We start from the raw sequence: 16,519 nt of genomic DNA, 5'->3' as shown, positions 1-16,519 counted from the left end.
GTGGATGCGTGCAAGGTGCATAAAGACTTATCGCGTCGAGCCAAGGACCAGGACCAAGATGTCTACAAAATGTTCGACATAGCGAAGCGAGTGAGCGATGGAAGTTCGTCCGCAATAAAATACAACATCGACGGAATTCGTGGCAAATAAAGTTAAAAGTGAAGCTTGCCCTGTACGAAGCCACGAAAGAAAATGCGAAGACGAAAGCCAAACGGATTGAAAAAAGATCAAAGAGGACGAGTCGCAGCGCAGGAAGCAGTGCGACGATGTTTCCTATGCGGAAACAAGAATCATCCAAGTGCGAAGTGTCCAACGAAGAGTAAAGACACCAAACGGAGTACGGACACGTCGCATCGAAGTGCAACAACCTGAGTAAGTCACCTTTAACTTACACCACAGTAAATAGGTGTGTAGTGCGTGGCGATTGTCACACCCACGTTGTTACCCAACACCCATCGCTAGTTCGGTATAAATATCGCCTTCACAAACATAACCGGACTTGTTACTAACTATTCCATCAGTCAACATCTTAACTTGAACACCGTCGAAGTAAACGCGAAGGAGGGAGATGTTTCTACTCGTAAGATGGGCAGCAAAGATTGTAACAGACTGAGGTGTTTAAACTAGCTGTAGAAGTAGAAGCTCTCCCCGGAGAGCGCGGGGTGGCCACGAAGATCGTCTCAATATAAAAACAAAAAATGAATTTAATTCAGCAAGACGAACGAACATCCTCGACCAGAATTCTCGAAGATACCGAGCGTGGATATGGAGTCTCGAAATTACATCAATTCCAACCCGTTGAGTTTGTTGGATAACGCTGAATCTCCGTGCAAAGATAGCGCAAAGGGAAATCGTTAGACCTTTGAGCGAGATTTCGAAGATAGACGGAAACGAAGAGGCAGCCGAATCGAAGTAGTTGCCAATCGGTGCCCTGACGAAGAATAGTAGGAACGCGAGTTGCAAGGAAAGAATGAAACGCGAAAATGAAGCGACTACGAGATAGGTACGAAGTCCTTGAAGGGTCATTAACGAGAAGAGGGATGCGAATAGCGGGCGAGTAAAAAAGCACACGATATTAATGACTTTTAATTTTAATTACAATATGCTGTGTTGTGTTTTTTTTTTTGTTCTTTATCTGCTACAAACATCGACATCTAGCCTGAACTATTTTAGATAGCAGTCCGTTCTCTATACACGCTCCATTTATACTCACTTCCTCTCTCTTTCTCTCTAATATCGTTCGCCCTCGTCGTCTGAATTATAAAAAAATATCAAATCACGAACAGAATGGAGACAAACGGCCGCACATACTACATTCCCCTTTGATATCTTGTCTGTTACACATATTTTTTCTTCATGTTTGCTCGTTCGTTCGTCATTTTTTTTCTTACCACCCACCCTTTCGACCTATCTAACTGTCACGATCATTGTTTTCCGCAGTCCTTCTTGCGCGTCACTAATTATACAGTAACGGTATTCCATTATTATCGTTATATAACATTAAGGCATTACATATTTATAAATTCTTCGCGTTCACTCGCCACTATACAGCAATACCATGCTAAACTCGTAAACTTATGCTTAAATAGACGTGAGATCGCTCGTTGCAATAGTTCAGGCTTCAAAGGAAAAAAAAGAACACATGAGAAAAGAACATTAGGTGAAACAGGCTTGTAAATCGGGCCGGAAGTGGTCTTTGTACATATCGCGTTCTTTCACCTTTTCCGCGCAACCAACTTTATTTTAGTTGTGCTTATTTCTCGGATTTGGATAAATATTTTGATTGGCCATTAATATTTTTTTTTTTTTGCCAATGTACAGATAGAGGGGAAAAAGAACGAATATTCTGTCGAAGACCACTCGGTGCCAGATGCGCGCTCGTTCCTTCTTCCGGCTTTCTTTCATTCATTCTCACTCACCCTTCAGTTTACTCGCTTCTTTCACACTCATTCTCGGCCGAAAGTACACGCACACGCGTACATACACACATACACAGCATCTTATTTTGTCGGCTATCACTTACACGCACGCAGCTTAAATGTCTTGCTAATTATCATATCGTCAATAAATTAGACATATTTGTCGAGGCAACGTAGTTTGCACAGGCAGACAGCAGGCAGTTGACGAAAAATATTTCGAAACACCCACGCTTTTTCTACGTGAATTTTTTTTTGTATTTTCCTCTGTCTCGTGGTTCTCAAACATTTCCCACGACGACAGCGGAAATTAATAGTACGTTATCGTGTTTTCTTTATCGATTGTGAAGATATCCCATTGGACGATCGATTGATCGAGCTGTCAGTTTTTCGCACGAATCATCGATAATTATTTTGTTTGTTCTTGAATTCGATCATCCGAGTTGACAAAACATCAACGGAAGTCCTTGTGAATTGAACGGGTAAAGTTTAACGCATACTAAAAGGAATATTATTCCATTGAGTCATTGGATCGATCGATCAATCCTTACATCGAACCGCATATAGATAAAATAATTTGGTCTAATTCATTCTCATTTTAAAACGAACTATATTAAGTAAAAAGAGAAAATTGGATCAACCTGGTTGAGGGGGGTATCGTCTAATATGCACAACCATGCATAAAGAAAACCATTTAAGTTCATCATGTAGAATCGAACATAAATTCATTTTGTTTCGTATTAAAAAAAGAAAAAAAAAAAAAAAACGAAAGATACTACGAGATAATCGGAACTAAAAACGAATGAATGTCGAAATACGAAATACTAAAATTTAGAACGTAGAAAAAAAAAATTAATGTAAAATACGCTTATCGGTAAAAGAAATATGTAAAAAAAAAAGCAAGAAGAAAACGCGTTGCAACAGAAGACGAGCACGCGCCGGTATAAAAACACGTTTCTTTACTTTTTACTTTGCTTTATTCGGTGTAATCCATAATCTCTCGTTCAATCTTCGATGCGATTTAAATAATGGAAGTGTCCGTGATTTATCCCGAAAGCATCGTCGCTCGGACACGAAATATGAAAAGAAAAAGAAAAGAAACTAAAAAGAAACTAAAAATGAGTAGTAAATTGAAAGCGTAATGCGACGAGCCGTAGAGAACTTACCTACCCGTTTCTCAATTTAATACTCGTCGATCGATCGGTCGCATTAATATATCGTTTTTCCTACCGTACAAAAACTGAATCCACAATTATGCCGACTACCACGATATAATTGATTACTCAATTAAACTATCGAGCCGATACAATAATAATATTAATATTAATCATTAATCAATAATATATACAACAATCTTGCTAAACGCTATTACCTTCTTTTCTGACCTGTCTCTAGCTGGGAGCATAACACGCGCGTAAAGAGAGAATGAAATCATTCGTTGGTTTTCTAGAAAATAGTTGGTAAAGAATAGGTACAACGCGAAATCAGAGGAGAAGTATTACTCCCGGGAAAAAAGAAAATACTTTCTCTGCGCGTGTGCGAGTTTGTCCTTTCGTCTCTCTCTCTTTCTCTCTCACTCTCTCTCCCTCTTTTATATAGATGACTCATTTTTTGACTCTTCCCTTCTATATGTGTTTTCATATAGAATATAAGTTTTCGTATTTTTCACTAGAATTTCATTTGTTTTACTCGCTATTTGTTGTGCTCTGTTTACTTCCATCCGGAGACATTTGTTTCACGCATACGAGGTAACACGCACGACGTCCATGCTGTGCTCGAGAGAACCGTCTTCTTATCTATTTTCTTGAGGTTTTCGACGAACGGTGTGTATTTCCGGCCACGCCGCGCTCCAGAGAACCGGCCTCTTATCTATTTTCTTTTGTCTCTTTTATTCTTACAAACGAGGCTGAGGTTTTCGACGAACTGTGTGTATTTCCGGCCACGCCGCTCTCGAGATAACTGTCTTGTTATTTATGTTCTTTTATCCCCTTATTCTTACAAACTAGGCGGAGGTTTTCTCGTCCACGACAAAGACGTCAAGTCGTTATTAGTTTAGTGAATTTTTACCGCTGCGCGATCGTACAACACGCGACACACACGGTGTGCGATCTTGCCCTATCTTTAATTTCGTGACGAGCATTCGCTTTTCTTTCCTTCGTCACGAATCTTTTAAATTTATTTTTCCTTTTTTTCGTCATGCGTTTTCCGTAGCTCGAGAACTGATCTCGATCGAGCGGAAAATCGAGCAAAGATAGTAAAAGGGTGAACATTGCTCTAACAGACAGTGGATTTGGGTGTGCGTATTGAGGACCGCAAGATCACGACGCGCAGTGGCTGCCGATTGCGAGATCGTGCGTGTCATTGAAACCTTCGGTTGGCGATATATCGATGAACTCGGTGGGTCGTTAAACAAATGTGGCCATGATCTATGATATAAAAGTTTTCACTTGTTAGAAGAAAAAGAATCTTTTTCTTCCGAAGGGTGTAACTGTATGTCCGGCCAGACAATCTGGAAGACGCGTTCTTGTAATCGTTTTCGACGAGAATGAACAACTATGCGTGGTATCAGCAAGAAATCTTATTTCGTTTGTGGAAAGTATAAAGAAAATGTAAAGAAATCTAAAGAATTTAAAAAAAAAAAAAAAAAAAATATAAGGAAATAAAATAAACAGAATAAAATGGTACTTCGTGATCAAAAGGAGAAAAGTGGAGCGTTATTTTCATCGACAGTTTTGCCTCTGCGTTTTCTTTTCATACTATAGGATTCTATTTATATTTTCTTATCGTTTCTTTTCTTTTCTTTTTCTTTCTTTTCTTTTCTTTTCTTTTCTCGCATTCGGTTCGTCCTTACGGTCTTTGATACAATCACTACCCACAATACATTCAGTGTCGTACCGATAGATATTATTATTATTATTGTTATCATTATTATAATTATATCCTATGTACAAATCGACATCGCCGATAAACGGCACATTATGATTAAACTTAAGCGACAAACGTAAGATTAAACGTAAGATTAGAGTTACTAGGGACCAGTCATAATTTGTCATGCTAATAGTATAGGTAGCAACACGCCCGATAGAATTTTTTCATCGCAATTCATTCATGGCCGTCATCGTCATCGTGATTATATTTTCTGGATCGTCGGCATGATTTGCATTGTATCATAAACGTAACATTCACACACTAGTGCCGCGACAGTTCTTTTTCTCTCTTTTTCACTCTCCCAGTCAGTTTTAATTCGTGTTTGGAATATACTCAGCCGTAATATGACCGTGTTCGTTCGCTCGCCCTAAACGTTTAACTACGTACACCTAATCTTCTTCGTTCTCTTCTTGCTTTTTTTTACTTCAGTTAACTTAATCGCGGTAAGTTACTGCTGTTTATCGTTTCTCTTTTCGCAACATCTTCAAATAATAGATGTTCTTATAACGCTATAAGTTTTCGTGGCTCCTTTGTTCGTAGAGTTCCGCTCAAACGTCATTTAGTGATAATTTCTAACTGTGATACGTATGTTTCCTTTAAGGATTTCTTCTAACTAAACGAACAACAAAATAAGATGAAATACACAGAACAATCAGAGGCATGTTACTCATTGAATCGCATATACATATATATATATATATATGTACATATATGTGTGTATATATATATGTATATATATATGTGTATATGAAATTCGCTTTTGTTTTTCTCATGTCTATCCACGAACCATGTACACCACTATATTTTATTAGACCTAGCATGCTTAGAAAATATTTGAAAAATGAGTCTATTGGAAGGTGGCTGTTCGATCGACTGGCATCTTCGTCACTATACACACATTTTCCTTTTCGGTAGCCGCGTGAACAACAACTGTCCGCATAGTGACATCTACTTGAAGTTTCGTCGATTTTTTTCTTCGCTCAAGTTGTGAAGCAAATGTACGTTTCTATCCCATTTTCTTCTCGTTTTCTATTAGCGCAGTGTGCCCGGACTAGAACAAGCCCGCTACCCATTGTTGACTAATAACCGAAACGTTATCCGTATCAGCCTTTAGACTCGACTAAACGTTTTACTGGCCAACTGTGTGAAGAACTATTTTCCTTGTGATCATTTTTTTCTATTGCTTTTTCCTCTTGACCGAACCGCACATGTATGTATTCTCATCCTCACACTCAGGTCCTCGATTTCTCACCTTGCATCTTCTTCGTCAGACGCAGAACGTTTTAGTAACGCGACAAGTTAAAGGACTAAAAAAAAAGAAAAAAAAAAAAAAAAGAAAAAAAATAAAAAGAAGGAAAAGAAAATAAACTAAAGAAATAACAGTGTCGAGCGATATGCTCGGAAACCTATTTAACTGTATCGTACGTCACTTTTTCATTATTAACAATTAATAAAGACTTCGTCAAGATTTTAATGATATCGACGTTAACACAAGACAACAATATTATTTAAATAATTCGCTAGACCTGATACGGTTCGCGTATGTGTCCCGTCTGCGCGTCCGATTCTTTTCTTTTTCACGTAGCTTCGTCCGATCGTATGCGGGAACGACAACGACGATAACGATCAGATTAACAACGACTGTTAATGATAACAGTCAACGATAATGATGAACATATGATAATGGTGACAAATATCATGCCAACGATGATGATGAGGATGACGTAGACGTAGACGTAGACGTGGACGTAGACGTAGACGAAGACGAAGACGAAGACGACGACGACGACGACGATGACGACGACGACGACGACGACGACGACGACGACGACGACGACGACAACGTACGCGACCACGTTGATCGTGCTCGTCTCGATTTATCCTTACATGGATACAAACACCATGGATCGTACAAGCGGCTTATGGGCTGGTGCGTTCGGTGGCTTGCGACGGGGTAGCGGGCGTTCCCCTGTGCGTCGTGGTGGCAATAATTGAATAGGGCGGTGGTGTTCACAGTCGTAATCGTGGTGGTAATGGTTTCGGAGCTAGCACTCGGTAGTTACCTCCTGTCACGATACAGGAGATAAGTCTTCACCGCTAACGGCAAGCTCAGCGCATTCACTTTCTCGTCTATCTTATCCTTGCCGATTCGTTTTCGAATCACTCTTCGACACAAATCCATCAAAGGCAAAGGTTCAGCTGAAACAATTACGAATTACGTTATTACTTCATTAATTTTAAACATACATATAAGATTATTCAAACGTTTAACGATTCTATCGTTACTTACGATCAAGTCCACCGATATATTTCATCGTGATTTCACAATGTCCCCATACTGCGGATACAATAGGATGCAGCTTTTTGCCCTTAAGGCCTTTGAATGCGACTCCAAGGTATTGACCATCCACGACAAAAGCTAACGTACCTTCGTCCATGTCCAAGACCACTGAAAAAGAAATTTTCATTAGTACGTGTTACAAAAGGTATTAGTATTTTGCGAAATTATAACATTATTTACCGAGGAATTTGTCAGGAACAATGAACGTTTCGTCGGGTTTAAGTAGAGCCGGGTACGTGACACCGGCATTGTTCTTCGAGTCGTGCAAAAGCTTGTTTCTACCGAGATCCCAACCCCAACTTTGTTCATTATTGCCAACCAGGCTCTGGTATCCGACGCTGTGAAGAGGTGCCTCTGCCGTCGCGACGCCCACTACGGCGTGCGTGCCTCTTTGCCTCGTGCTCCAGAACAGTTCCCAGACATGCATACCTTTCGTGTAACCTACCCTCCCCCTTATGCAATCTGTGCTTTGAGCCACTGGGTGTCGGTGAAACGTTAATTTGTCATCATCCTGAAATAGAAATCATTCGTCAATAACACGTACAGTACAAATACACGTTTCTTAATTTATTATACACACATTTTATTGTATTGCATTTGATGTTTTGTATAAAATATATGAGAAATTTGTAAATATAATCGTTACCGCAAAATATAGTCGACTTAAATCATTTCTAGATCTCTTTGTTTGTTAAGTAGTGAATGTTAGTCCCCGATACATACAGTACAACTACATATTTTATTGTATTGCATTTGATGTTTTGTATAAAATATATGTGAAATTTGTAAATATAACCGTTACCGCAAAATATAGTCGACTTAAATCATTTCTAGATCTCTTTGTTTCTTAAATAGCGAATATTAATCCCCGATACTTAGAAAAATGCGCGGCTGAGTAAGTATTTTAACACTAGAACTACCGATAGTTAACACGAAGCTATTTCTACCAAAATCAGCCAAAATGACTAGTTTCTAAAAATACGTAATAATAGAATATTTTTATATTTATTGATTTATTACTTTTTTTACAGAAGCAATTCATGTTATGTAGTAGATTTTTGCTATTATCAATCCATCTAGAATCCCTAAACGAGGGTTGACACATTTATAAAATCGTTGAGCCAGAAATTTTGACTGATGTGGTATTTCTAATGTTAGCATCTAGCGATCTAGCGATCGATCCGGAATTTTCCTGATAACTGATATCGCCATGTCGATGGATGCGCGATAAAAATTTTAAAAACGTGTGGGAAGTTGTACAAAATGAGGAAACTGGTTAATTGGAGCTCGAGAAACAGATTGCAGGACTCTTTTACACTTTGACAAGTACTAGTCGTTTTGACTGGCATTGGTATAAGTAGCCTTGATACAAAATTATTTTGGCTTTGAATACATAAAAAACAAAATAAAATTCGTTATATTATTCTTTTAGTTATCGTTGCGAAAGTCATTACATCATTACGGAAAAAATATAACACGAAGTAGGAATTTTAAAATAAATTTGTAAAACCAGTCAATTTAATTGGTGTGGCAGTTCTCTAGTGTTAATATAGGAAGCATCTCCTCTGGACTATATCAATGTAGAGACGTAGAAGGAATCTTTAGAAATGTAGTATAAAAAACTGGAATAATGGATATATTTTGAAAAAACAACGCGTCAAACTAAATTTACAAACAGTAAAGAACGAAGGAATTTTGAAAGATCGTAGCGAATATTCCAAGTTCACCGTGTGCGTTCATGGGATATATACCTTGACGAATATGTTGAGGCTACGGTCGTTGGCGTTCCAGCTATGATGAATCTGCGTCTCCCGCGAAGCGGGTGGCATGTCGAGCAGGACATCGAGCCGTGGTGGCCTCGCGAAGTGTTGCGCCAGCTCTCTTGGTACCACGGGTTTGTACGCTACGACGCCGCCACCGCCGACGCCAACTCCACCAACAGATCCAGCTGCAGCCTCACGTGTCACGCTTTTCACACCTGAAAAAATAAAAATAAAAAGATCCGTTAGTCATTCATTTCATATCATATTCTATACATCATATTCTATAATACCTTGAAACTTAACGCGATTCTAACCCCATAGAGAATTTTAATAAAACGATTTCATTTCGCATTCGAATCGCCTCTTAACACTTAGCCAACCGAATAGGGACATCTCCCCTCTGTAAAGCACATCGCTGCGTGACCGAACGGGGAGATCTTCCCTTTTGACTTTTGCAACGCGTTCGTGTTTCTTTTATTTTTTTGCTACTATTTTTATTTGTTATTAATTATCGTTTACCTAGAATTGTTCCCAATTAACTGCGCCGCTGTTTCTGCTTTTATAAAGTACGGTATATAATAAAATACATCAATCTAGCGGTGTTAAAATTAATTAAAAAGTTCCACTATCAGTTACGACTAAATAAAGTTATAATCGAACGATAGCAGATTGCAAGAAAATATTAAAATGCATTATGAATTTTTAATTTAACGTTTAAGTCGTGTTATTTATCTTTAAGCCATCATCAAAATGTTTGTAACTGTACCTATATTTTCGTTAATATATTCTTTTAATTTGTATAAACAATATGTGAAATCGTTAAATAAAACCATTACCGAAAAATATAATTTGTTTCTTAAGTAGTGGATATTAACCCTCGATACTTGGAAAAATACGCGATCGACAGCGTACAGGTTGGCTTGTCCGAGCGCGGTGCAAACGTATAGTTGGCTGTGGCGCGCGCGTTTAGCTAAGTGTTAAGAGGCAGAATGTCGTACGATCATCGATCACCCGGATACGTCGAACGAAAAGAAGATCGTCACTGAAATTCCACGCGGGCTAAATTTCCACGGGGTCGTTAATAATTCAGGGAGCGTCCGTGGGATTCTCGTGGCGCGGTATTCGGGAGATACCTGGGTTGCCAGCACCGGGTAGATTTGCCGAGGAACGGAGGAAAAAAGACTGGAAGAAAAATAATGAAGGGACCTCGTCCGGCGGGATCGGCAGACCTCGCTCAAGGTTTTTCGAAAGTTCGCCCTCTCTTTCTCGCGTTTGGTCTCTAGCCTCGAGAGAACGATATCCTTGGATGGTGGTTTATTTGCTCTGGCAGCTGTTCCCTAGCTGGTGCGCGCGTTCGAGGGTTCTGAAACGAGGGTTCTGGAAAGGAGCGCGAGAATTTCAAAGGGTCTACACACGTCCGTCTTGCTTCCACTTGTGGCCAAAAAACCGAGGGGTACTGATAGAAAGGCTCTTTCACGAACTTGCGTGTATCCGGCTCCAGACGACCTTTCGGCTCTCTTTCTCTTCTTCGAGGTTCGGCGCGTTCGTCGAGTACATCTTCTTTTTGTCTTTTTTTCGTTGTTGTCCCGAGACACCGAGACACCCTGGATCTGGCTACTGCCGAGTTTTTCCCCCCACTCTACGAGATACCAACGGTAGCCCTCGCCGTGTCACACACCTCACTGCCATGTATGCTTGCCTCGTAAATTTCACGGGTGCAGCTGAGCTGCGAATTGGCTGCGGTCGAGGGCGACAAATTTCCCGAAAAGACAAGCGGCCAGGCTCGGCGGACACAGGGAGAGAGGGTCGTTGCACGATCGCGCCACCGAGACATAGAATGAATCTCCGGAAGCGGGCAAATGGCCAGTGTAAATCATGACAGAGGGACGCGCGATGGGAAGCTCTACACGATCTATGGAATTGATTCATGGCGACAAACGGTCTCCGCGAGATTTTTCTTCTAACGATCCGGCCATCCTTTTAATCAGAATCGGAAATTTAATTGCCTAATTATCGAGGATATTTATACCAGCTGGATAATTACAGAGTTCGTAATAGTGCCTAGTTCGTGTTTCGTAATGTAGGTTTTGTTGGCAAAGCTCCCGCGAACAAATTGAAATTTACATGTTGGACATCTTTTCGATGGGGATATAAAGAGAATGCTTGGATGCCTGATAAAAAAAAAAAAAAAAAAAAAAGAGGAGAACCGTTCGAATGCTAACTTTCAACGAGATAAGTTTAATCAGCAAACTTTTTGTTTCGCGGTATTAAAAATTTATCAAACGACTGGGTGTTGCTGGGTTGAACTCTCCTCTCAGCTCGGTATTTTATACATACCGGGCTTCGCCAGTGGATAGAATCTCGGTCTCGAGGACCTGTTCGAGCTTCTACCTGAGAGCAGGTAGGTAAAATCGAGAGCGGTCAAAGGCCTTGACCCTGGACGAAGTCCGACGAGGTGAATCAACCTCTTAGACTCGGTCTCGACGTTGTATTGCATCATATAACGCTGCTGCGTTAGAAAGCTACTAAACCTACTAAACTCATGTACTACGTATCCTCAAACAATAATAGCTAAATTATCTGCTTGTCCTAGATAATCTGAACTTTACGATATTACTCCTCTACTCCACATGCTATTTTAATCAACGAACGAGCCTTTCAGAAATTAAACCGATGCAACACGCCTTTCCTTAATTTCTTAATCTCGTTATATAAGTACGCGATTTAATCTTCAATTGTCAAGAAACGAATAACTTACTTCCACGAGTTGGAGAAGATATATAATGGTGAATTCTAAAGTAAATTAATAAAAAAAAAAAAAAAAAAAAGAAGACAAGAACAAACAATTGTTACAAGATCATCGAACTTCTCGCATGTTTCGATTTATGCGGTTGATGAATGCAGCATTGGAAAATGTAGCTCAAACTCAACAATACTACATGAACCTACCTACAAGAACTATAGGAAAGAGTTATTTAACCCTAATCTCTCGATGTATCATCCAGCCAAAGTTACCTTCGACGCGTGAACCGGTTCTCGACGCCCACGCTCGATCCCTCTCACCCACCAAGAACTCTCGCGCCGAACGTAGACACCCGAAATCATCGTGGTCGACTGATCGTATATTTTGATCGTGGTTCGAAGAAAGGTGTGTTCCTAACCTGAAATCTTTTGGCCCATGTTTACGGCCCGATAGGGGGACCGATGGTGATGCCGGTGTTGAAGACGATGTTCGAGGCACTGTTTTCCAAGGGGTAGTTTGTGCCTGAGGTGCCAGGCGACGCCAGTGATGGTAGTGGCGTCCGCCGTGGTGGTCGTGGTGACGTGCTCGTGATTACGATGATGATGGTGATGGTGATGATGGTAGCGGTGGTGGTAACGGCTGATGGTCGGTGGCGTAGCAGGTACCGCGCCACCGTCTATTCCTCCGCCGCGACCTCCGCCTCCTCCAACGCCTCCTCCGCCGCCGCCTCCGCCGCCGCCTCCGCCGCCGCCCCTACCGGGGCTACCGCCCCCGCCGCCCCCGCCGCCCCCGCGGCCGCTGCCTCCGTTACCTAGACCGCCTCCGGTACCGCCAGTCGCACTGTTTCCGCGGCCACCGCCCCCGCTCACGCAACGATTCGCTTTGTACCTGCAACGCGAACAAAGAGGAAAAACCTGGTTAGTTAATTGTCCTCTTATCAACGCGACTTCAGGGGACACACTAGGGGATCGATTTCTCACAGGGAAAGCACTATCACGCGACTACTAATCCTTAGAGCGTTTATCTCTCCCTCTGCTCGTTCGCTTTCTGGTCTTTCGCGATGGTCTGAATTTCTCTTTCGATTGGAAGTCATATATTGTCGTTTAAGTTTCTCGTAGTTGAACTAACGAAGGATTTTGTAGTAACGTTGCACTATATCAAGTTTCATTTGGAATGGATTTTATATCGTGTTAGATTGGTATACCGCTTTGTCGGAGATATAATATAGCGCAAGAATGCATAGACGATCAAGATCGTATTCTCGTTGATAGGTATTGCAAGTACAGATCGAATTGAAGTCCGCTAGAACGATTAAATTGCACGTTGTATCGTGATATTTATTACCGTGGCGATCATGTCGAATAATATCCTAATAAATTCGTTGTGTATCGTGTTCGCGGCCGTTCAGTTGTGTAGCTCGTCGCCTTGTTTGATATCGCGCATAAATTGCACCGCGAAAACGAGACATCGTCCCGAAGCGCAGAAAACGCTGCCCGGCACAGCTTGTACCATGTCTCGTACGTTTTCCGCGACGCACGTTCGACGGGGACAATATCGCGACACGTAACACACCGGCACCGAGCAATGGATTACAGGAGCTTCCAGCTTGCGGATTTTCGTGTCACCGCAGCCCACCGGGGTTTTACGAACCGAACGGAGAGGAGGATTTTAAGCTCGCTGATCCTTCGACCAGCGGAAAATCGTCGCTTTCTATCGGACGTTGATTAAACAAATTTCTCTTTTCCAATATCTCTTTCCCACCTGCTACGGAAATCGTGTGTCTACGTTCGTGTTAAGATAAATGCGTTAAAATCGTTTCTAAAATTAAATCACGACGCTATTTGTCGCGACGAAAACCAGTTCCTCGTTGATATCTCGATTTCGTCGAATTAATCGTCGTCCGCGATTACGTTGACCAAGGAGTCAAGATAAAAGAGTCGCTCGACGTAAATTTCGAGGTCTGTGGAAGGCCCTGGCTGGCTGATAACGAACGCTGGCGAGGAATTACGTTTCATCGCGGAGCTAGCCGGAAAGGCACCGATTTCGAGAAGCAAGTCTCGCCAGGCTCGATGTTCCATTAATGCCGTTGTAATTCCATTCGTTCTGGAAATCCACTTAAATCAGTGTGGAGAAACGTGTCGACCTATCGTGGATTAACGTTCGTTTCAATTAAAGGTTAACCATCGACTGGACCGCTGCGATTAAAGCGAGATTAACGTTCTAAGAGCAAAGGAGCGTAAGCTCGCTTCGAGTCGATCTCGAATCGTCGACATTGCTCGTTCTCGAACTCCAATCCGACAGACCGGACCGCGCGACTTTCGGCGCAATGATAGTCGTGCTTTTTCTCGCGACTCTTAACCAGTCGCATGTTCGAAGTGACAGGACGTGAGAAACAAGCGACGAGAGAACGAGCAACACTTCAGAAAACGAACGGAGACGAAACACGTCTATAGCGCCACGAGGTCTTTCCAGTTTTTCCTATTCCATTATTTTGGTTTGGTCGATCTTGGTTTGGTCGTATCCGTGAACCATGGCACGCTTCCGGCCACGGATACCGGACACTGACATCCTGAATCCGGCTCTGATTTGCTTCCCGAGATTATTACACACGCTAAAAGAAATCAACGCGGCAAATCCACTGAAAGATACAGACGAACGAATATTTTACAATCGTCGGGTAAATAAACAGGGTTTTCGATAATTTTCTCACAAATTTCATTAAACGGTGCTTGTTCTCATCGCGAGTCGAGCAGCGCTCTGCCTCTCGACGCCAGAGTCGTTCGTTAGGAGTTGTGGAACGAGTTTACGCGTGCAGAAATTACATCGAACACCTAATTTCCAGGAGCGGAAATTCTCTTTCTCAAACGATGCATCCTTGGAAGTGTGTGGAGGAGTTCAAGGTCCCTTGTGAACCGTGCCATTGTCCGAAACATTATTTCGCATATTATTATGGAAGAAAAACTCGACTGGCTTTCGCAACTACCCAAATATCAGAACGATGCCCTCGTTATAACGCGCACCCGCTTTTAGATCGTTCCGAAATCCCTTGAATTTCAAGCGCTCTACATTAATTGAAACTAGCGCGTTTCCACGCTGCTGTAAGAGCTAGAAAGTCGATTCAGTTTTGAAAGAAATTTTGCTCGCGTGTTACGTTCAAGGCGAGCACCTGATCGTCGTTTCCTCTTTGAACGATTGCGAAAGGCGGACAATTAATCATCGACGGGTCGAAGAAACTAGTAGTTAGGACCGCGCGAAACAGGAGACGCGGTCGAAGAAGCTCGAGTTTAATTCGCTTCACGGCGGAGCCGTGAACCGAACGAGACGCCCTTCGTTCTCCTCGAGTCGTCATGGTCGTTGCTGACGTGCGCTCATTGGGGTCCGTTAACGGCGTTCGCCTCCGTCAGCCACGCCGGCTAATCGCGAACAATATTACGACTGTCCGGAACAGGAGAAAGTAGCCGAGTAATCGGCCAGCGTGTACGTTGCGTCAGCGTCGTTCATCGGCCAACTTAAAGCGTTCGCTTCGTCACGCTCGCTCGAGCCGGGCTACTTTCGCGCCTTGTGAAAAGACGGCGGAGAACCGGCTTGCAACCGGCGTATCCGCGGAACTGATTCGCCTAGATCGTATCAACGAGATATTTTGTTTGCAGATAAAATCCAGAAGAAGATATGGTACTTGTTTTGATGTTTAGTCTGGTTCTTTTTGTAATTTCAAGTAATTTCATCGTAAATGAATGGTCTCCGCCATTCTCGACAGAAGAAAACTAAAACTAGCAGAAATGATTTGACGCATCATAGTGGAATTTTGTTTATACGAATTACATCTATGTACGTACATTTGAATGAAATTGTACTTAGTGTACGAAGTGATTGAATCTACTTATCCGAGTGTGAACTTTTACGAACCGTTTACTTTGTTACGGACGAATGAAACTCTACCGTACCTCTTTTCTCTAAAGAATAATTGATTTCTTTGAAAAAATAATGCACGTAGACCGTGATCTAGACACGTTAAATCATCGATAGGAAATAAGTCTGCCAAAGTTTCAAACAAAACTGTCCGACAAATATAAAATACGAGCGTCGACGAATCGAATCGAGAAAACTGTTATCGCGCAGATAATTAAACTCAAAGATTCGCGGGTCGTGTAAAAGATTTAAATCGCCGTGAACAATAAATGGAAGAATTAAACACCCGCTTCGATTCCAACAGGAACCGTTCTCTACCCTGAAACCAAAGTCTGCGGAAAATCGAGTCTCCGACGAAACGAACTCCGGATTTGCCGAGAATACCGAGCACGGCGAGTCGCGTACATTCAAGAATGATTTTCTCGGAGTGAGTGTACCGAATGGCATTCGATTTCGAGATTCGAGAGGAAACACGAGAGCATCGGTCGTTGGAGCAGGCTGGAGGCTGCCGACCGACGGCGGTATTGATCCGCGGGGATCACCTTTGCCCCACCTCTCTCATCCTCTCTTTCTCTCTCACTCTCGACACGGGTCCAACCCCCAAATCTACTACCATCCCCCTCGTGCTCTCTCAGCCTCTCTGGACCCCTCTAACATCGACAACTACCATCGAGAGGGGAAGAGCGAGAGTACGAGGGTGCGAGAGAGAGACAGAGACAGAGGCTAAACCACCCCTCAGCTGCAAAATAGACCGACAAAAATGCTCGGGAAAAAATCCGGCGGGCGTCGCAGATCCCTTCAGTTTTACGTCTCGAAGCCTGAAATGAGACACGTTTCACCTGTTTTCACCGGATTAACAGGTTTTTACTACCTGTTCGTATAGACAAGTGTGCTTCGATTAGGCGAACAAAAAGGTGGG

General features: G+C 42.2%; 1 protein-coding gene across 1 annotated transcript in view; it reads right to left on the bottom strand.

The window, feature by feature from the left end:
- Positions 1-4,798: 4,798 nt before the first annotated feature.
- Positions 4,799-16,519, bottom strand: part of LOC132904955 (protein gustavus) — a 35,671-nt gene continuing 23,950 nt past the window's right edge. Inside the window, exons 2-6 of the mRNA XM_060955813.1 lie at positions 12,110-12,579; positions 8,937-9,163; positions 7,366-7,696; positions 7,135-7,293; positions 4,799-7,043 (exon numbers count right to left, since the gene is read on the bottom strand). Coding sequence (XP_060811796.1) covers positions 6,904-7,043; positions 7,135-7,293; positions 7,366-7,696; positions 8,937-9,163; positions 12,110-12,579 — 1,327 coding nt within the window. The 3' untranslated portion in view covers positions 4,799-6,903. The remainder of the gene's footprint in view (positions 7,044-7,134; positions 7,294-7,365; positions 7,697-8,936; positions 9,164-12,109; positions 12,580-16,519) is intronic.

This window comes from Bombus pascuorum, chromosome 3 (genome assembly GCF_905332965.1).
Source record: "Bombus pascuorum chromosome 3, iyBomPasc1.1, whole genome shotgun sequence".
Taxonomy (NCBI): domain Eukaryota; kingdom Metazoa; phylum Arthropoda; class Insecta; order Hymenoptera; family Apidae; genus Bombus; species Bombus pascuorum.
The sequence above is the reverse complement of the archived record's forward strand: the minus strand, read 5'-3'. Positions and strand labels throughout refer to the sequence as shown.